This window comes from Trachemys scripta, chromosome 2, assembly GCF_013100865.1.
Source record: "Trachemys scripta elegans isolate TJP31775 chromosome 2, CAS_Tse_1.0, whole genome shotgun sequence".
NCBI lineage: Eukaryota > Metazoa > Chordata > Testudines > Emydidae > Trachemys > Trachemys scripta.
In genome coordinates this window covers 88,441,026-88,463,462 of record NC_048299.1, presented here as the reverse complement: position 1 = coordinate 88,463,462, position 22,437 = coordinate 88,441,026, and the positions used below count along the sequence as shown (strand labels likewise).

At 50.3% G+C, this 22,437-nt stretch overlaps 1 protein-coding gene and 1 pseudogene across 1 annotated transcript; both read right to left on the bottom strand.

Annotated features, from left to right (window-relative positions):
• Positions 1 to 14,242: 14,242 nt before the first annotated feature.
• On the bottom strand, positions 14,243 to 16,509 carry LOC117872585 (general transcription factor II-I repeat domain-containing protein 2A-like). The gene is made up of 2 exons (XM_034761217.1): positions 15,080 to 16,509; positions 14,243 to 14,981 (listed from the first exon to the last, which is right to left on the bottom strand). Exons 1-2 carry the CDS (start codon positions 16,270 to 16,272, stop codon positions 14,912 to 14,914), a joined length of 1,263 nt encoding a protein of 420 aa, XP_034617108.1. The 5' UTR covers positions 16,273 to 16,509; the 3' UTR covers positions 14,243 to 14,911.
• Positions 16,510 to 17,788: 1,279 nt separating this feature from the next.
• On the bottom strand, positions 17,789 to 22,154 carry LOC117871720 (annotated as a pseudogene).
• Between the last annotated feature and the right edge of the window lie 283 nt (positions 22,155 to 22,437).

The following is a 22,437-nucleotide window of genomic DNA, read 5'->3' as shown; positions in this document are numbered from 1 at the left end:
TACACATTGCCATTATACATCCTTTCAGTAACATAACTTCTGTACAGAGCTTTGAAGCAACAAACCAGGACGATCACACTCACTTCTGAGGATTCCACTCGGTACAACCTCTGGTATCCAATAGCTTTCCCTTTCAAACTTTAAATGCCTTCTCTGTCTTCATCCCTAGCCTTAGCTATAATCTGATTCCGCTCCACTTCAGACAACAAGGTTCTCATAAGTATATTGCAGTCATCCCAGTCAGGCTTATGGCTAGCGAGACACCCTTCAAAGACTGAAATAAACCTGCTTGGATTCGTCGAGAACTCCCCTGCCTCTGCCTGAAAGCAGCTAGACGTACAGGGTTAAAAGCAACATGAGAATACACTGACACTATCTGGGCTGCACGATCCTGGGTTCCTGGACAGACTACCACACTCTCAGTAATCAACGGATACAATCCCACCAAGGGGGGGCGGGTACTCTCTGGAGCCTGTGGGGGTGGAGGAGCCGAAGGGGACACCAATTCTGCCATTACAACTATCATAACTATAAAGGGAAGGGTAACAGCTGTCCTGTGTACAGTACTATAAAATCCCTCCTGGCCAGAGACTCCAAAATCCTTTTCCCTGTAAAGGGTTAAGAAGCTCAGGTAACCTGGCTGGCATCTGACCTAAAGGACCAATAAGGGGACAAGATACTTTCAAATCTTGGGGGGGGAAGGTTTTTGTTTGTGTTCTTTGTTTGGGAGTGTGTTCGTTCTTGGGACTGAGAGGGACCAGACATCAATCCAGGTTCTCCACATCTTTCTAAACAAGTCTCTCCTATTTCAAACTTGTAAGTAAATAGCCAGGCAAGGCGTGTTAGTTTTCCTTTGTTTTTCTCAACTTGTAAATGTACCTTTTACTAGAGTGTTTATCTTTGTTTGCTGTACTTTGAACCTGAGACTAGAGGGGAGTCCTCTGAGCTCTTTAAGTTTGATTACCCTGTAAGGTTAATTTCCATACTGATTTTACAGAGATGATTTTTACTTTTTTTCTTTAATTAAAAGCCTTCTTTTTAAGAACCTGATTGATTTTTCCTTGTTTTTAAGATCCAAGGGGTTTGGATCTTGATTCACCAGGAGTTGGTGGGAGGAAGGAGAGGGGATGGTTAAGTTCTCCTTGTTTTAGATCCCAAGGGGATTAGATCTGTGTTCACCAGGAGTTGGTGGGAGGAAGGAGGGGGGATGGTTAATTTCTCCTTGTTTTAAGATCCAAGGGGTTTGGATCTGTACTCACCAGGGAATTGGTGAAAGGTTTCTCAGGGCTTCCCAGGGAGGGAAAAATTGGGAAATGGTGGGAGCGGAACCAGAGCTAAGCTGGTAGTTAAGCTTACAAGTTTTCATGCAGGCCCCTACATTTGTACCCTAAAGTTCAAAGTGGGGATCCAGCCTTGACAACAACAGTGGGAGGGTTCTGGGGTTTAGCTGCCGTTACTACCGAGCCTGTCGGAGTCAAATGGCAGTTATGCAAAAGATCAGTCCTATCTCTTAACACCATAAACGTATAGGCATAGAGATGTTCTTCCCATTTACCTGTTCTCTGACAAAACAAAAGCAATTGAAGGATCATGTTGTAATTGAGTGATCCTTCCGGTGGCCACCTTTCTCGGCACTCTAGCTGATACTGAGGCCAATCAACTGTACAGAACCTCTTTAATTTACTTTTAATCAACTGGTCAGATCCAAACACTTCCCAGTTCCCGAGAATGCATTCTAAGGGTGTACACTGTACCCTGCCGGCTGTACTCTGTTCCTGCCCCATAGGGAGACTCTGGGCTTCCCCAGGTCAAAACAGGTAGACACTGGGCGTCCCCAAGTCAAGACAGATAAAGTCCCCACTGGACTGTTCCTACCTTATCCAAGGGTCTGGTTCTGCACCGTCGCCCTATCCACAGGACCGGTTCCCCACCGTCGCCCGCAGCTGCTTCTCCACTGTCTAAGTGCGTTGCACCGTTGTGCCCTCCGGGGTCGAGCAAACCACGTCTCCGCCGAGGCCCCCGATGAAGTCATCGGTGCGCGCTGGGCGTCGGTCGTCGCTGTAATCCGTCGGCCGCCAGGAAGGATCCGGGCAAGGCTAAATTTCAGCCTCGAGCCCCACGTTGGGCGCCAAAACTGTTGCCTGCCTAAAAAAGGCCTCGAGATGGCAAACGGGTCCGTCGCCCGGTGTGCTTGGCACCAATAAAGACACCGAGGGGAGAAAGCAAGCCAAGTTTATTTCAGAGCTCTGAAATGGCACTAGGAGACCAGCATGTCTCAAATCAAGTGCAGCACATACAAATAAAATTTTCCCTTTTATATTCCAAGCAGTTTCTGTGTAAGCCTTTGTCTATTTCACCCTTACCCCTCCCTTCCAGACAACAGTTACAGCAGGTACACAGGGTGCATGTTAGAAACTTTCCCATTCACATGCTTATCTTTTGGCCTTGCAAGGCCTGTTTACAGCAGTCTGAGCAAAACAGCAGCTGTATGCTAGAGAAAAGCTGACCCTTACATTTCTGCTTCAGCATGTAAGCAGTTAGCACAGAAGTAGGTGAGAGTTCACAAAATGGAGTCACTGTGGCTCAGGTAGGCCCAGAGCAGAAGAGCTTCATCGGCACTTTTGGCCTTCCACTCGCCCGAGTTACCTGGTAGCTATGCCTAGTGACACCAACAAGCTGTCTACCTCCACCCTAAACCCCACTTTTCCTCCAGCATTTATAATGTTGTTCAACATATAAAAAAGTGTTTTTAATTTATAATGAGTGGCACTCAGAGACTTGCTATATGAAAGGGGTCACCAGTAAAAAAGTTTGAGAGCCACTGTGTCACCTCCTCTTAAAAATTTCCAATGATGGAGATTCCACAATCTCTTTAGGCAATTTATTCCAGTGCTTAACTACCCTGACAGGAAGTTTTTCCTCATGTCGGACCTTAACTGCCCTTGCTGCAATTTAAGTCCATTGCTTCTTGTCCTATCCTCAGAGGTTAAGGAGAACAATTTACCTCCCTCTTCCTCATAACAACCTTTTATGTACTTGAAAACTGTTATCATGCCTCCCTTAGTCTTTGCTTCTCCAGACTAAACAAACCCAATTGTTTCAATCTTCCCTCATAGGTCATGTTTTCTAGACTTTTAATCATTTTTGTTGCTCTTTTCTGGAGTTTCCCTAATTTGTTCACATCTTTCCTGAAATGTGGTGTCCAGAACTGGACGTAATACTCAAGTTGAGGCCTAATCAGCACAGAGTAGAGCAGAAGAATTATTTCTTGTCTTGCTACAACACTCCTAATACATTCCAGAATGATGATTGCTTTTTTTGCAACCATGTTACACTGTTGACTCTCATTTAGCTTGTGATCCACTATTACTCCCAGATCCTTTTCTGCAGTACTCCTTCCTCAGCAGTCATTTCCCATTTTGTATGTGTACAAGGATTGTTCCTTCCTAAGTGGAGTATTTTACATTTGTTCTTATTGAATTTCATCCTATTTTCCTCAGACCATTTCTCCAGTTTGTCCAGATCATTTTGAATTTTAATCCTATCCTCCAAAGCACTTGCAACCCCTCCCAGCCTGGTATCATCTGCAAACTTTAAGTGTACCGTATTTTCCGGCGTATAAGACGACTGGGCGTATAAGACGACCCCCAACTTTTCCAGTTAAAATATAGAGTTTGGGATATACTCGCCGTATAAGACTACCCCTCTTCCAATGCACACCAAATAAAAATTAAAAAAACATCAGATTTGATTTCAATATGGTAATTTTAATTCAAATGCTTATGACATGCAGGTACTTAGCAGGAAAACTGTCACTTATAAACATAAGGCTGTTTGTCATCAAACATGTAAACATAAAACAGTGCAAGTGGATTAAACTTCCTAATTCACTCTAAAGCTGAAAGGAAGGATAAGACAATAAACCCATGGGAGCTGCCATGCTGTTTGTTTTCTAAGCTGTCAACCAAACTGGAACTGATGATGATAGGAGGAAGATAACAAACAATAGAGAGAGCAAGTGCCGGGCAAGTCCCTGGCGAGTTAGCAACGCCCATCATAACTGCAAGCTACGGTATTTTTACAGGGTATGCTGGCGTGACAGTTTCCCTTTAAAAGCCTTCAAAATCCTCCTGTTCGTCATCTGATATCATAAGTACATCAATGACATCTTGTGATACATTTGTAAGGCAGTCATCGTATGGATCGAATTCCGTATCAGATGGTGTGGTCTCAGCTTCGGCTTCCTCTTCATCTTGCCACAAGTAGTCGTCCTCCATACCATCTAATGAATTTGATATGCCACACTTCTTGAAAGACTTGATTACTGTTTCTGCATCAATATCATTCCAGGCTTTTATGACAAACTTGCACAAAACATCCAACTGTGGAGCACGCATGTTTCCTCCTTTTGTGAATGACTTTTCGCCGCTAACCATCCAGTCACTCCACTGTTCTCGAATGCGATCTTTAAATGGCTTGTTTAGGCACACATCCAGTGGCTGTACCAACGATGTCAATCCTGCAGGAATAACTGCCACATCTGTGTTTAGTCTTGCAAGCCTTTGCTTGGTGCTGGGAGTTAAATGAGCCCTGAACATATCCCACACCAGTAGACTACATTTTTGAATAAGTCCACCTGGTCGCCTGCTCCATACATTATCAAGCCATAGCTTTACCCCTTCTTCATCCATCCAGCCTTTTTCATTCACATGTACAAAACAACCAACAGGGAACTTGAGTTTCGGCATTGTTTTTCTTTTAAAAATAATCATTGGTCTCAGTTTGCCGCCATCAGCTGTGCATCCTAGTACCACTGTAAAACTGGACTTCTCATGTCCTGTTGTTGTAATTAAAATTGTTTTTTCACCTTTTTGATGGACAGTTTTATTTCCAACCATATCAAAATTCATTGGAGTTTCATCCATATTTCCAATACTACTTAACGCATAGCCATGTTTAGTGCGCTGTTTTATTATGTATCGATGGAAACTATTTACTTTGCTATCAAGATCTGCAGGTAATTTTTGGGCAATTTTCGTCTTTTGCCTCAGTACCATATTATGCCTTTCCATGAATCTAGTACACCAGGATACAGTGGCCTTAAATCTCTTGCTGTGATCTGGGTTAGATTTGGCCCACTGAAGTGCAAACAAATGTATTTTATTTCATGTCACTACATAACCATTTTGGCGATGCTCATTCACCATGTCTGCTACATGTTTTTCGAGTTCTGGCCAATGTGGGGTGCCTCTTCTTAATGCACACTTACCCCTTGGCATACTCTTTAATGCTTTTTCATTTGCTTTCCAGTCCCGAACCATCTTTTCTGTTACTCCATATTGTCTTGCAGCAGCGTAGTTATTATGTTCCATGGCAAAGTTTACAACTTTAAGTTTGAAACTGGCTTCATATTTCTTTCTTCTTGCTGGTGGAGCCATGATGGGGTTTTGACTGTTGGACATTTGTATATTGTACTGTATGTACTGGTGCTATACTGTATGAACAGGTACAGATACTGGTGCTGTACTGTATGAACAGGTACAGATACTGGTGCTGTACTGTATGTGGTACCCAGTATACAACAACCAGCCAATCACGGCAAGCGATGTACCTTAACGGCGATTGGCTGGTTGTTGTATAGAAAGCCTGCTTGGATTGGTCAGCATTGCATCCCCTTCCTGTCAGTTCTTTCTCTGCTTCCACACAGCTCTCCCTGCCTGCCCAGCCCTCCCTGTCTCCAAGACAATCAGAGCGGTAGTGCAAACACGCCTCTTTCACCCGTCTGGCCCGCCCTTGTATCCTATTACCTCCTTCTCTGCCTCTCAGATCTCGCACATGCGCGCCAGGAGCGAGATCTGAGAGGCAGAGAAGGAGGTAATAGGATACAAGGGCGGGCCAGACGGGTGAAAGAGGCGTGTTTTTCTGGGCACAGCACTGATCTCTCTCTTGCTTGCTCCGCCCTTGCTGCTTTCATGCGGCCGCGGCCGTTTTTGAGCTCCCCCCACCATATGTGGTGACCGCAGATTCTCCAGGGAGGGCAGGCCGGGTGATGGCGGGGGAGGGTGCAGAGGGGCGTGCAACCCCCTTGGAAGGCAGATGCCCGAGGGGTGCTGCGCTGGGGGAGGCGGCTCAGGCTGGGGCTGGCGCCCCGCTGTGGGGGCGATGCTCGATAGGGGATTTTCTCCCACGTGGGATGATCGGCCCCATAATGCACCAGGGGATGCAGGCCGGGAGGGGAGGGGGAGTGCTGGTCTCCTTCCCCCGGCCCGCCGCAGCAAATGACTGCGCCCCCACACTGCTCCTATAAGCGACCCCTTCCCAGGTGTCTCCACTGCCCCCTGCCCCCCACCTTCGCTGCTCGCACGCCCGTGACTGACGCCCACCCCTTCGCCCCTTGTCCCCAGTACGGATTCGTCAATCATGCCCTGGAGCTGCTGGTGATCCGGAATTACGGCCCGGAGATTTGGGAGGACATCAAGTAAGTGCCGCTGCGAGGGGCCCCGGCTCGCTCACTCTCTCTGTCCGGGAGCCATCACCCCTTGGGGCAAGATGCCCTCCCGCCCCCCGCTGTTCGCCCCGATCCGCCCCTGGCCTGCTCCCGTGCGGATCGTGGCTCCCTTCCCCCGTAGGGATCCCCCCGCCCGGGCACTCCGCGGCAGCCGCAGCTGGTTCCCACGCTCCTGTCAGGGCGGGAGGGAGCGGAGGCAGCCGCAGCAGCCCAGGAGACATATGCAGATTCGGCTCGGTTTCAGCACCCGGCGTATAAGACGACCCCCGATTTTTGAGAAGATTTTCCTGGGTTAAAAGGTCGTCTTATACGCCGGAAAATACGGTACTTTCTTTGCCATTATCAAAATCATTGATGAAGTTATTGAACAAAACTGGACCCAGTGTTACCCGCACAAAATTCTCTGTTACTTGCACACTCTAGGGGCACCCACCTTTATCCAGTTCCTAGGGCTTAGGGCATAACCCTCTTAATTTAGATACCCACCCTTACCCAATTCCTAGGGCTCAGGGTGTAACCTTCTGTGAGTTTGCAGAACCTTTTACCAGTGAAAAAGCCTTACAGAGTAATATCTTTATTCTCTATTTATTAACAATTATCAAGCAGAATACACATGCTAATCATACAGTGCCTGTTGGCCTGGCAAGGTCAGTCTTGTTTAAATTCTGGTTGCTGCAGGTCACGGTCATGCAGAGGATTCTTAGCAGCTTTGATCTTAGGCTGTGTCTTAGAGGTGAATTCTGCTTCCTCCAGGTCTTTCCTTCTTATTCTTCAGTTCTTTTCTGCTGGTCTCCTTGGTCATCTTATATAGTGAAACTTGAGTCCTGCTTAGTTATACCTTAATCAATCATTTTGCTAAAATTTTACTAACCAATCCTAACATATTGTAACAAAATTCTCTAACCTAGTTATACTCCACCACCTTAATTTACACCTAGCAAAATTAATTATGTAACAGACAGAAACAGTCAAAGAACCAGACAGAGATCATACAAACAAACAATAGAGAAGTGGGGACCATAAAGATAAAACAATAAAGAAATGAGGATTTCACAACCACAACTATTGATAGCATTCTTTCGGCAAGAAACTGCTTATCAGACTAAGTTTTCTTTAACCATGTTAAGATCTGTTTCTTTATCTGGTGATGCTATTAGGCCAAGACTATAACAGGGTTCAAAAAAGAAAGGACAGTTATCTGTTCCTTAACTGGCATTCTTCGATATGTGTTGCTCCTGTCTATTCCACAGTAGGTGTGCGTGTTTGCCACGTGCACCGGTGCCGGAAGTTTTTCCCTTAGCAGTACCCGTACTGGGGGAGCTCCGCAGTGACCCCTGGCGTGGCGCCTGTATATTGCGCTATAGGGGGAGCCACGGGCTCTCCCCACCCTCGGTTCCTTCTTGCTGGACAACTCCGACAGAGGGGAAGGAGAGTGGGGTGTGGAATAGACAGGAGCAACACATCTCGAAGAACGCCAGTTACAGAACAGGTAACTGTCCTTTCTTCTTCGAGTGATTGCTCATGTGTATTCCACAGTAGGTGATTCCAAGCAATATCTGTTGGAGGTGGGTAGGAGTTCACAATAGTTCGGGATGAAGTACTGCCCTGCCGAACCCAGCGTCATCCCTAGACTGGGAGATGATCGCGTAATGCGAAGTAAATGTGTGAACTATGGCCCACGTGGCCGCCCTACAGATGTCCTGGATGGGGACATGGGCGATGTAGGCAGCTGATGAGGCTTGAGCCTTCATAGAGTGTGCCCTGATGATCGGTGGCGGGGGTATCCCTGCCAGGTCATAGCACGTGCGTATGCGGGAGAGCTGCTGGGTGGAGATAGGCTGCCCATTTGCCCGCTTGGCCGAAGCAATAAAGAATTGGGAGGATTTCCGGAATGGCTTAGTCCGATCCAGATAAAAAGCCACACCCTATACACATCGAGCGTGTGGAGGTGGCGTTCCTCATTAGAGGAGTGGGGCTTAGGACAGAGCACGGGGAGAAAGATGCTCTGCTCCATATGGAAGGCGGAGACCACCTTCGGGAGGAACGCCGGGTGTGGGCGGAACTGGACTTTATCCCTATGGAAAACAGTATAGGGGGGTTCTGAGGTGAAGGCCCTGAGTTCCGAGCGGGCCAACGTGATCGCCACGAGGAAGGCCACCTTCCACGAAAGGTGCGACAGGAATACGTTGCCAGGGTTTAGAAGGGGGGCCCCATGAGACGGGACAAAACCAGGTTGAGGTCCCTTTGCGGCACGGGGGGCCTAGCATAGAGGAATGAATGGTCAAGGCCCTTCAGGAAACGGAAGGTCATCGAGTGGGAGAAGACCGATTGCCCCGGTGGGTGAAAGGCCGATATGGCTGTGAGGTTCCCCCCCCAACTGAGGCAGATGCCAGACCCTGGGCCCTAAGGGATAAAAGGTAGTCCAGGACAAACTGGAGAGGTGCGGCGGAGGGGGAGACTCCTCGCTCACTCGCCCACCTGGCGAATCTGGACCACTTCACCACGTACGTCCAATGCGTGGATGGCTTCCTGCTTTCCAGGAGGACTCACCTTAACCTGCTCCGAACACCTGTTCTCCTCATTCAACCACGGAGCAGCCACGCTGTCAGGTGCAGCGTGGCCAGATTGGGATGGAGGAGACACTGGCAGCACCCTCGGGGGGGGGCCGCCAAGAGGCGTAGGAGGGACCTATACCAGTGCTGCCAATCGTATCGCCCTGAGTTCCTTGACATTTATGTGCAGGAACAAGTCCAGGGTCGACCACGTTCCCTGGGTTTGCATGTCTCCTATGTGGGCTCCCCAGCCGAGGTCCGAAGCATCGGACGTCAGGGCTGTGGACGGGTTGGCCTCCCTGAAGGGAACCCCTCGCAGCATATTGCTCAGGCAGGACCACCATAGAAGGGAACCCAGTATTGGGGATGGAACCGTGAGCACTTTGTCCAGACCACCCCGAGCTTGGGAGAATTGGGAGGCCAGCCATATCTGGAGGTGCCTCATACGGAGTCTGGCATGGCGGACCACGTAAGTGCACGCCGCCATGTGTCCCAGAATCTGAAGACACGCCCTCTGGCTAAAACAATGGCCTTCACACCTTATCTTTTCCTGATGCATACATTCCTCATTCACATAAACAGATTGAAAATACAAACAGTAGTATTTTATATTGAGCAAAATGGCATTGCAAATTAAACCTTGCTAAGTTTTACCATCAATAACCAAGACAATTTACATTGAGACCCAGGCCTTCAATGTTCCTCTAATCTACTTAACATAGACCCAATAGAGAATCCTGTCTCTTACTTACTAAAACCTTAAAACAAAGAAATGTATATTTAACTAGAGTGCCTAATTTGTAATACATATAGGAAACCATAGTAAACATTATAACTTATCCTAAAACAAAAGGGTGACCATAATCAGTCATAAGGATTGTTCTGGTCTGTCATTCCTTTTTGCTATTTCAAAAGAGTGGCTGACAGGATGAAATCAAATCATACATTAATTCTCATAGTACATTATAAAATCCAGCTCCTACACCCCCCTGCAAATAGTCAAAACCGTCTCTTTTCCTGCCTCTTGCCTTTAGAGAGTTCAGGCTGCGGGGCAGAGCGGGACTGCCGCTGAGACCGACACTTCTGGTCTCTGGGTCTTTAATATGGGGGCTCATATCTGCTCCTCGCAGGTTGAACCGCCGGAAGCGATTTGGCCTTGTCCATAGCCGGAGGGATGTAGAGGCCCAAGGTCTGCAAGGTGGTGCGGGAATCTTTCATCCCATGCAGCCTGACGTCTGTCTGGTCCACAAAGAGTGCCTTGCCATCAAACAGGAGGTCCTGCATCAGGGATTGGGCCTCCGTTGACAGTCCCGACAACAGGAGCCATGACGCCCTGCACATGGAGATCGCGGAAGCCATCGAGTGGGCCGCCGTGTCAGCAGCATCCGACGCCGCTTGCAGGGCTGCGTTAGCCGCCGCTGACCCCTGTTCCACCAGAGACTTGAAGTCCTTCCTGTCCCGGTCCAGGAGGAGGGGCTCAAACTTAGGCAGAGACTCCCACAGGTTAAAGTCATACCTGCTCAGTAAGGCCTGGTGGTTGGCTAACTGAAGCTGGAAAGTAGCTGACGAATAAAATTTTCTGCCAAAGGAGTCCAGTCTCCTGGCATCTTTGTTTTTGGGGGTGGGCGCAGGCTGGCCCTGACGCTCTCTGTGGTTTACTGATTCCACCACGAGCGAATTGGGTGCTGGGTGGAAATAGAGGTATTCATGGTCCTTCACCGGCACAAAGTACTTCCTCTCAGCCTTATGGAGATTGGGGCCAGGAGGCAGGAGTTTGCCACAGGGAGTTCGAGATGTTGGCAATACCCTGGTGCAGAGGCAGGGCCACGTGGCTTGGTGCCGAGGGAGACAGGACGTTAAAGAGGGAATCAGATGGACCCTCCGTCTCCTCAGCCTGCAGCTGGAGGTTGGATGCCACCTGCTTTAGCAGGTCTTGGTGCGCCTTGAAGTCCTTCTGTGGGACCAATGGCGGAGGCGCCGCTATGGTGTCGTCCGGTGCCGGGGAGAGGGCCCACAGGGAGCCTGGTGCCTCGGCCGGTGCCGGGGCGTCGAGTCCCAGATCAGAGTCTGGGCGCGGGTCCGCCGACTCGTGACCCACCGACTTGTCCCGTGGGCGGCCGGACGAGGCCAATGGAGCCTGGGATGCTCCGGTGACCGAACGGGCCCCCGTCTGGGCTGACACCGGTGGCCACGGTGCCCATTGGCACCACTGTCCTTGCCACTGGGTCCCCTGCCATTGGCCAGGCTGAGTGCCCGATGACAGTATGTGTCCCGGCAGAATGGCATGGACCGAGGATGGGTGGACGGGTGCTGAGGCCGAGGTCGCCGAAGAACGCTGGGTGCCCGGGGAGCGGTAGGAACGGTGCCTGTGACGACATCTCCTTCGGGACCTGGACCTCGACATTGAGGACCAGTACCCACGTGACAAACTGCTTCAGTACCCGTGATGGCGACACGAAGTCCGGTGCCCTGACACCGAGGTGCCCCGGGGGGAGCCTCTGGCGTGATGTCTAGTCAAGCGGGAGCTGGAACGGGAACGACGACGTCTGTCCCATCGAGAGTGGCTCCGGTACCCAAGCCTCGCAGGTGAGCATTCCCAGTGCCTCTCTTGGTGCCTACGGTAGCTGGCAGGCGACGTAGAGGGTCCCCGGAACTCCTGTCCTGACGGCAGCTCAGACAGTCTGGCCAGCGTCGAGGGTGGCTGGGAGCTGCCAGAAGAGCGGCCGCTGCGCGCCGAGCGGTGTGGGCAGCGATCCTTGGAGCGGGAACTGCGGCTGGCCGGAGAGGTCTGGTGGGCACCCAAAGGAGGCTTGCCTTGAGACCTATGGCCCGTACCCAGTTGCGAGCTCGGGACAGGCAGGGACATGATGTCCTTCACAGCCTGCACCGCCTCTGGCGTCGACGGCATCTGTACCGGTGGGGATGCCTGGGCCGACGGTACCGGGCTGCTCCGCTCCCCGCAATAGTTGGAGGTCTTGAGCCCAGGGGGGACCGAGGGCGCCCAGCGTGGGACCAGCCTCCCCTTTATCCTTATTGCGGCGGCGTTGCGAGGCCGGGCCCTTCCCTTGCTTTCTGGAGGGAGAGCAGTGCCAACTGGTCGAAGGGGCCTTGCTATGTACCGACGATGCGGCGGCTGGCGCCGAGTCCGATCTGTGTACCGGCATTGGGGCCAGCGCCGACTCCATCAGGAGAGCTCAAAGTCTAAAGTCTCTCTCCTTCTTGGTCCTTGGCTTGAATGACCTGCAGATCTTGCAACGGTTGCTAATGTGAGTCTCACCCAGGCAGCGAAGATACTCAGCGTGAGGATCGCTTCTGGGCATAGAACGGCGACAAGAGTCGCACGACTTGAAGCCTGGGGCACGGGGCATGGCCCAAGCCCACTCTAACAACTGAAGAACGATCCATGAAAGGTACCACTAAGGTCGAGAAGAAGAGCTGCAGCACAAAGTTCCGACTACCTCACTGGCAGCAAGAAGGAACTGAGGGTGGGGGGAGCCTGTGGCTCCCCTTATAGCGCGAGATACAGGCGCCACTCCAGGGGTCGCCGCAGTGCTCCCCCAGTACCGGTACTGCTAAGGGAAAAGCTTCCAGCACCGGTGCACGTGGTAAGCACGCAAACCTACTGTGGAATATACAGGAGCAATCACTCGAAGAAGAACTAGATACATTCATAGAGGATAGGTCCATCAATAGCTATTAGCCAGAATGGGCAGGGATGGTGTCCCTAGGCTCTGTTTGCCACTTGATGATTACCTGTAGTCTTGCTACCTGTTCTGTCCCTCCGGGGCACTTGGCATTGGCTCCTGTTGGAAAACAGGATATTGGGCTAGATGGACCTTGGTCTGACCCAGTATGGCCATTCTTATGTTCTTATGACCTAACAGAATAGAAGCACAAATAAGGTGCTTTGCACATTCTTATCTTTTTTATGATTGTTTCTTTTACTTTTTTGATAAAAGTGGTTGTACAACAATCCTGAAGTAAATTTAAAAATGCTTTGACATAATAGAAGTCCAAATAATAATGAAAAAACATATCTGCAAATTGTTCCATTTTTTAAATTTCAGAAACAGACAAAAAAAATCAATCCAATCCAGTAATAATAATATTAACAACAAACAATCTTATTATTTTGTATGTTAGAAATACAGTATGATGATAAAAGTTCTGGGTTTTACCACATCCATTGTGTGGATCAGATTACTTGCACAATCTCAGCAGCTTTTTGAAAGGAAAGTCTGCAGGATCTCGGGTCTCCTGTGACATTAGAAGAGAAGCTTCAAGGTTGGCATCAGTGAGGTGGTTTCGGTACTTGTTTTTCAGGAAATGAAGTGCACTGAATGCTCTGTCACAAACACAGTAGTAGAAAACAGGGACAAGAAAAGCAAAGAAACTTTAGCTAGGGACTTGTAGGTGTCCTCAAACAGGTACACGTTACTCCAGAACTCCTGTACTGTAACAGCAGGCTGACAGAAATATGTTTTCATTCTTGAATCATTGCACATTTTCAGAATGAGTAATTTGAGATTCCTTAAATCCAAAGGGTCAAAGGAAGCTAATCTGTCCTTTTTTTTTTAAATCTATTTATTAAAGGAGTTTAAATAAAAGGATTTTGCCTGGTTGGGAAAGATTCCTTTGCAGGACCAATTGCAGGACCAATGCCTACAGAAGTGTTTAGAGGAGAAGTTGGTGCCTATGGGCTGAATCATGGGTGCTGATGGAATTGTTGATGCGGGCATTGGAGGATTAGAGAATGTGTGTCTGTTGCAATGGATGGCAAGCTTACTGGAACAGCAGGAGGAACCTTCCTCTGCAATAATCCTATCAGCTCAAAAGTTGTAGTGTTAATAACTCGTAATTGCCATTGTTGCTTTGATTGCCATCATATCATTTTGAAGATCCTTTATAGCTCTTTCAAGTGACCTATTATCTTTGGTTGGGAGATTCGCTAGACGATCATGGGTCCTTTGCAACAGGTCTTTACCTTCATCTGGCCCGTCTCGTAACTTGGATCGTCTGCGGCGGTCTGAGCTGCATCTACTGCTTCTGGATCCAGATTCTCCAATATCTCATCCATGGTGTGATCTGCTAGCTCAGGGGTGTCAAACTCAATTGCACAGGGGGCCAAAACTCAAAACTCGCGGGCCGAACAGTATAACCATTTATTTAACAGACTATGTTTTTTAACCATTAATATGAACCAAAATACAGGATATCATTCCAAAATAAATACATTTCAACTTAAAATATTTTGCTCTTCATAAAAAAATATCCTGTCAATACAATACATTCAAAATCTGTACATGCTGGAATATTAAAAAATCTGAAAATATAAATAAAAAATTGAATTTAAAGCAAAAGTATAATCATAACAAATCATAACATTCCATTTTCTTGTCCTATTTAGTCAGAGCCTGATACTTGGAGTCTTTTCTTTGCAACAAGTTCGTTTATGTTTGGGGTTAGGTTCTGTGTTGTGAAGATTCTCAGGATCGATTGCAGGTGTTCATCAGTGAGGCGACTCCTGTGTGACGTTTTGTTAATTTTCATCACAGAGAACAGCTGCTCGCACAGATATGTGCTGCCAAACATGGACAGGATTCGAGCCGCATGTTGGCGGAGCTGCGGCATCGCTTCAGGAATGAAGCGAATGAACTGTGCTGGCCCTGCAGTGTCGTACTTTGCCTTCAGTGTCCCGTTACATTGCAGTTCTATCAGCTCCATCTGCATTTCTACAGGTTCGGTTTCCACATCGACTGCAAATGGGTTGCGAAGCAGCTCGAAGTTACTTTTCTGTGCCTCAAAGTCACTGAAGCGCCGTGCGAACTCAGTGCGCAGCGCGCTGAGTTTTTCAGCAAAGGTGGCATTTGGGAAAACTGTGGCACTTTCTTGGTTCCGTATTACTTGGCAACAGGGAAAGTGAGACAGGTTGCATTGGTGCATTTGTGTCTCCCATAAGCGCAGCTTCACTTGAAATGCCTTCACTGCATCATGCATATCAGTTATTATGTGCTCCCGTCCCTGGAGTTGAAGGTTTAAAGCGCTAAGATGCGACGTTATGTCAGCCAGGAACGCCAACTCACATTTCCACTTTTCATCCCGCAGAACTGTGCAGTCTTTCCCCTTACTGTCCATGAACTGGCAGATTTCCTCTCGCAGCTCAAAGTGTCTTTTGAGAACTTTTCCCCGACTTAGCCACCGGACCTCCGTATGATATGGCATATCGCCAAACTCGCTATCTATTTCCCGCAGAAAAGACTGGAATTGGCGGTGATTTAAACCGTGGGCTCTGATAAAGTTGACGGTTTGTGTTACAGTGTTCATCACATGATCCATTTTTAGGACTTTAGCACTCAGCGATTCCTGGTGTATGATGCAGTGATACACTGTCAACTCACCGGCACAGTTCTCCTCCCGCATCTTTGAGCGCATCCTTCCCACCAGTCCATTTTTTTCACCACACATAGCAGGTGCGCCATCTGTTGTAAGTCCAACGAGTTTTTCCCACGGCAGTTTCATGTCGGTTACACTTTGAAATACATTTCCAAAGATGTCTTCTCCTTTCGTTGTCCCGTGCATCGATTTACTGTCCAGTATTTCCTCTGTTACGCACGAATTGGAATCCACACCACGGATAAATATCGCCAGCTGTGCAGTGTCAGTCGCGTCAGTAGTTTCATCCACGGCAAGGGAGTATGCAACAAAATCTTTTGCTCTTTCAATCAACTGTGTTTTCAAATCAGTCGCCATCTCACAAACCCGATTAGCAACAGTGTTTCTGCTGAGGCTTACATTTGCAAACGCTCGCGTTTTATCTGGACAAAGGACGTCGCACACTTTCATCATACAATTCTTTACGAATTCCCCCTCGGTAAACGGCCGTCCTGATTTGGCGATCTCTTCGGCCACAATGAAACTTGCTTTCACAGCAGCTTCACTTTGTGATTTTGCTTTGGTGAAAAACGTCTGCTGGGATGTCAAATTCTTCTTCAACTCCTCTACCTTTTGTAGCTTCTGTCCTGCGCTCAGGTTTTTGAATTTGTTCTCATGTTTCGTCTCGTAGTGCCGTCTTAGGTTATACTCCTTCATTACAGCGATATTACTCCCGCAAAGGAGACACACTGGTTTACCTGCAATTTCAGTAAACATATACTCATTCTCCCACCGGCTTTGAAAGCCTCGGTTTTCAGAATCAATTTTTCTCTTGGCCATTGTTGGGGTCTAGCTTTGATTTGATATTAGCGTTGTATACATCAACAGACCGCGAACTTGAACCGCGGCTTGCCGTTGGCGGCAATTGCACTGCATCATGGGATTTGTAGTGTGTGTTATTGGGGCGTCATATCACAGGGCCATTAAAAACAGATATATAAAACGATTTCGCGGGCCGGATATAATTGTATGGCGGGCCGGATGTGGCCCGCGGGCCTTGAGTTTGACACATGTGTGCTAGCTTGTCCATCGGTCGGTGCATTTGTGTCATCTGTAGTCTTGCTGCTTCCTGTTCTGATTGTCTTCTCCTCCGAGTTCCCTCCTGTATGGATGCTTGTGATGCGTGTTGTGACTTCGGACCCTTTGCTAATTGTAGTGCTTCTTGTATGCTCGCCATGATTCAACCTACGAAGTAGTTCGACCAAACACTTGAAACACGTGTCCTCTAGCTCAGTGTCCATCTGTGACGGAGTGGACTGGCCCCACACTGAGACTGAGAGGGTTAACCCTTCCCTGCTGGCAGAAGAAGCCACGTCCCTGAGGCTCTGCTGGGCATGCTCCAACCGGGAGTCAAGTGTAAAAGCCTGCAGAGCAGCTGCTCAGTCAAGGCTGGCGGCTGAGGAAGGAGGACACCCAGCGGAGGCTCCAGCCCAGGAGCAGTTGCGACCCTTACTGGAGAGAGCTGAGGAGCCAGGGACCGGGACCGGAGGCCGGTAGCTGTTGGAACCCCAGGGAGCGCCAGGTGCCAAAGAACCTGGAGACCCTGATGCCACAGGGACTGCTATGTTTGGAGAACTGGTAGGAAGTGATCCAGGGAAAGGAAGGGAGTGGTATCTCCCACTACTCTGAGGGCAGCGTTCTGCGGTAGGATTCCCTGCTGACCCATGGTGGATCACACTGTCACTGACAGGGCCCTGGATTAGAGCCCGGTGAAGGCGGGTGGGCCCGGGCTCCCCTACCGGGGGTCTCTAAGCCCCCCCCCTTTTTTTTGGTGACAACATAGTTCATCGACCCCTCTTTTACCTCAAGGAGATAGATAAACTCTGGCTGCTGGGCCGCACTATCCTACGAGGGGAAGAGAGTTTAGAGAGATTCTGGCTATTGGGACAGGCTGCTTTAGGAGCACACTATATGGACTCTGGCTGCGCTATCCCCCGGAGGGAAGAGAGTTTAGAGAGACTCTGGCCATTGGGCCCCACTGCTTTAGAAGTGCACTATAGGGACTCTGTCCACTAGGCCGCGCTATCCCACCAGGGGAAGAGAGTTTAGAGAGACTCTGGCCATTGGGACAGGCTGCTTTAGGAGCGCACTATAGGGACTCCGGCCGCTAGGCTATGTTATCCCACCAGAGGAAAAGCATTTAGAGGGACTCTGGCCATTGGGCCATACAGCCGTGACTACTGGGGAAGTAGTAGAACTGACGTAGACGCAGGGAGGCGGGGTTAGCCTCAGCCCCCCCTTGAATCGAAGGGGTTGACGAGGTACCAAACCCGCCACACCATCTAACATACTTTTTTTAATGTTTGTTTGCGGCTAACAAAGCTGAACCAGAATTGTTGAATGGGTCAGTCACAAAGGTGCACTGATGGAAAAAGTTTTCCTCACTGAAACGATTTTCAAGATCCTCCGCGAGGATACTCAGGTATTCGGTTACAGCTGAGCCAACTTTTTGCTGCACATTCTCATCCTGACAGCTGAGAAACTGACTAAGCTCCTAAAAAACTGAAAAGTCCTGTTCCTCTTGTAGGTGCTGGACTATGTCAGTGATTGTCATTCTAAATGTATTAATTATTTCAATATTAAATATTGTTAGCTGAGATTTCTGAAGCTTCAGGTTCAAGGAAGCAAGCTTTGGTAAAAACTCTTTCAAAAAGAGCAGGCAACCATGTATTTCTGGATCTTGTCGTTTTTGGACAATTTTGGTGAAACTTTATTCAGAACCTCAACAAGCTCTTTCGAGAGCTCAAACAGCCTCTGTACACTGTCATTAAAACTAAGCCAGTGGACTGGTTTGTAATTCAGCAGCACCCTTGTGTCTCACAGACCACTTCACACAGAGCTGTAAATTTCCCTTTATTGACACTGCTGGTGTTGACAGCGTTGATGCATTTTTTCACTATGGATTTAACCTCATCCGTACTTCTTGGTGGGCAAAACAGTGAAACAAAAGAAGTTTGAGTGCACCTTTCTTGGAAGCAGTTCAGCACTCCTACTCATGCACTTTGCATAGCTGCTGCCCCATCAGCTATCAAACCGCAGAGATTGTCAAAGCTAACATGGCACTCCTGCATTCTCGCCTGAACGCATTCAAAAATGTATTTGCCAGTAGGCCTACGTCTAAGGCTCACCTGATATAAAACACCTTCAGAAAAACAATGGCAATCACAGTCCAAAAAGCGAACGTATATGATTACCTTCGGATTCATCTTGACATCAAGGCTCTCATCCAAGCACAGACTATAGAAAGGGCTTGCTGTGACTTTTCCAGCTATTTCATTTTGTAGAAAATTCGCCAGATCTCTTGTGGTCCTCTGTAATGTGTCATTGCTCAGTAGTATCTCTCTGAAAAGCTTACTTTCTGGTTCTACAGCCAGAACAATTTTTTTCAGTTCTCCATCGCTGAATGGTTTCCTGGCTTGCCCCAAAAGTAGTGCAACTTTAAAAGTAGCCACTCGAATCTAATCCTCTTTATTGAAAAAATCTTTGAGCCGCCACTGTTGTCTTTCAGACTTGGTTTTTGCATCATGTAACAGCTTGCGCCTCTGAAACTCAATGTGGTAATTCTTTTCAAGTACCCTTGCATGAGGGCTATAGTGATGTTACATTGCATAAATTTTGATTTGATGAATTTCTCTCTTACAAACAGCGCACACTGCAACTTGCTCAGAAATGGAATCAGATGGCTTCAGAAACACAAGAAACTGCATTTCCCACTGGTCTTGAAATGTTCATTTTTCTTCCTTTCATGTTCTGCTTTTCTTAGCAGGAGGTGGCTCCTGTGGGACCATCCCTGTATCACATTCATGGGCATAGGCGTGCGTAGCACATTTCATTAGGGTGTGGACCCAGGGAACCCCACCCTAGCCCCACCCCCGCCCTGCCCTAGCCCCGCCCCCATCCACTCCCTCCTACTTCCCGCCTCTGACTACCCCCCTCAGCATCCCCAACCCCCCCCTGCTGCTTGTCCCCTCCTGCCCCCTCCTGAGACCCCCCACACTGTAACTTCCTTCCTAGGATCCTCCCCCTACCTGTCCCCTGACTGCCCCGACCCTTAACCACACCCCTGCCCCCAGACAGACCCCCAGGACTCCCATGCCTATCCAACCGCTCCCCATCCCCTGACTGCCCCCAAGACCTTCTGGCCCATATCCAACCCGCCCGGCCCAGCCCCCTTACCACGCCGCAGCTCAGAACAGAGTCCCCACCAAATCCCACCCCCTGGACATCCCCTTGACCAATGGCGTGATGGCACTTACAGGGCGGGCACAGAGAGCGCCAACCAAGGTGGAGCGCAGTGGTGGAAGAGCGCTATGACTGATGTAAGTCAACAAAGGTCATGTGTAGCGCTGGGGAGGCAGTGATTGGCTGGGCGAAGGTAAGAGGGTTCTGTGTGGGGCAGTCTGGGTGCAGGCAGCTCAGTGGGGGATCTGGATGTACAGGGAGATTCCAGGTGCAGGGGTAATGGGAGTCTGCAGGGGGGACCAAGTGAAAGTGGTTGGAACTTAGCGGGGGGGGGGGTCTGGGTGCAGGGGAGGTGGGGTTCATTTGGGTGGGGGTCTGGGTGTAGGTGGTTGTGGCTCAGTGGGGAGGGTGTCTAGGGGGGCTCATTAGGGTGGTACAGATGCAGGGGAGGTGGGGTTGGTCAGAGTGAGGGTTTGAGGGGCCTGCTTAACAGGGGAGCCCCAGCTGCTGCCAAGGAGATCTGCATGCTGGGCCCCCACTTCCCCTATCCCCTTCTCTTCCCCATCCCATGCCCCTTCCCCACCACTCCATCTCCTTCCCATCCCACCCTCTTCTTTCCCCCCTGCCTCTTTTCCCCTGCCCTGCCCCACCCCACAACTCACTGTTGTACAAAATGAAGGATGGCTCCCAGCACACAGAAGGGAGCTCAACCAGCCCTAGGACGCAGAAGGTGGTGTCCAGCTGCAAAGTCCAGGAAGCTGAGCAGCACCTTCTTTTTTCAGTGGGGCTGCAGCAACTCTGTGTTCACAGAAATGGGGGAGGGGCCAGTGGCGTGACCTTGCATCCCATGTGGCCCCCCAACCCTCACCTCTATTTGTGGGGTAATGCCCCCAAACTATGCCATGAACATTCCCAATCACACACCCCTGTTTCTCCTTCATTTTCTGCAGGGAAGCAAAGAACGCTGCAGGAGGGGGACCTGGGCTGTTTTCATTCCCTCTGGGGCCCAGGAGTACCCCACACAGACCCCCACTGCCCAGCACCATCCCTAGAGACCCAGCGCCCCTGCCTGCCTGCCCCCCATCCACACTCACCGGCCTGCTGGGCGGGGGCTATTTGCCTTGCCTGGGCTGAGCCAGTGTCACAGCTGGGGTTGGTGGGGGAATCAGAGTGGGAGGGGGCCTGCCCCCCTCATAACCTCCTTGCCTGGGGCCCAGACAAGCCCCCCCCCCCATGCTGGCTGAGAATGACCCGGCCCCTGCACTGGTCCCAGGCGGCTCAGCCCCAGGAGGCGGGGCAGGCTGAGCAAGCGGAGCTGGAGCAGCTCCCTCCCACCCCCTGCTGGGGAGGCGCAGTCAGGGAGCTCTAGCACCGCCCCCCCCCCACAGCTCCCATTGGCTGGGGTTCCTGGCCAATGGGCTGGGAACCAGGTCAGCGCTGGGAGGGAGGCAGCAGGCAGCGTTGCCTCTGCTGAGACTCTCCCTGCACGCAGGGACGCTGGGGAGCGGGGAGCTAGGGTGACCAGACGTCCCGATTTTATCGGGACTGTCCCGATATTTGCTTGTTTGTCCCACGTCCTGACCGATGTTAGGTCGGGACACTGGACAAACAAGCAAATATTCCGGAGTCTGGAAGTGCTCGTGCCCATCACCTGCCCTGACTCCGCCCCCTACTTCCCCCAAATCCCCGCCTCTTGGCTCCCTCCCCAAATCCCCGCCTCTTCCCCAGGCTCACCATTCCTCCTCCCTCCACAAGTGCTGGAGGGAGGCCCTGGAGACGCAGGGGGAGCGGGGTGCCGTGAGTGAGAGTCCGGCCTGGCCCCGAGCAGGCAGGACTCAGTCGGGCGGTAGGGAGAGTAGGGGGGCAGCCCACGGGGCCAGGCTGCGGCTCTTCTCCCCCCCGGGCAGTGGGACTCGGGAGCAGCCGCTGCTACAGCTCCCACTGCTGCGGGGGGAGGAAGTGGCCATGGTGCTCGGCGGCTGCAGCTCCGGTGCCCAGGCCCGAACCGCCTGGGCCTGTTGCGGGGACCCAGCAGCACGCATGCTGCGCCCAGCCCCTGGCCAGTTGCGTCTGGGCTGCTGCCCAGCTGGTGGAATCCCATTTTTTTTTTTCTCTGCCACCTTTTTTTTTTTTTTGCCCCGCCCCCCGCCACGCCCCTCCCTGTGTCCCGATATTTGACCTGGGTGATCTGGTCACCCTAGGGGGAGCTGCCCCCGAGGTGAGAGCGCCCCACCCCCCGGCCCAACCGACCCTGCTCCCTGTCCCCTGACTTCCCCCGCCCCTTGTCCAATTCCCCTCAGGCTCCTAGCAGCGTCTGGCTCAGTGCGGAGCCATACACACAGCCCCGAGGGAGCATGCAGCCCTGTCCCCCACAGCTCTGACTGCCCTGCATTAGAGTGTGTACGGGCACACGTGGCACACCCCGTGCGCACGCCTATGTTCACGGGCACTGATTATTTGAAATACTTTCTGATATCCATTTGTGTGTCTTTAATTCTTTTGCCTTCTGCCACAAACAGTCTCAGCCTGCTCAAAAACCACACAGTGATTTTTGCCGACGATGAGGTTGACCAATAGCTGCTTGCGGAGCTACAGTAGTGGGAGATGTAAAAACACAATGTGAATATGTTTTGTGATTTGAAAGGAAACCACATCTATGTAATTCAGCTCTGCCTGCACTGTAGCAATATGTAGAAGGGAATGAGTCTGCATTATAATTTATGGTGTTTACAAGGCAACTTTAAAACTTTACATCTCAGCGAT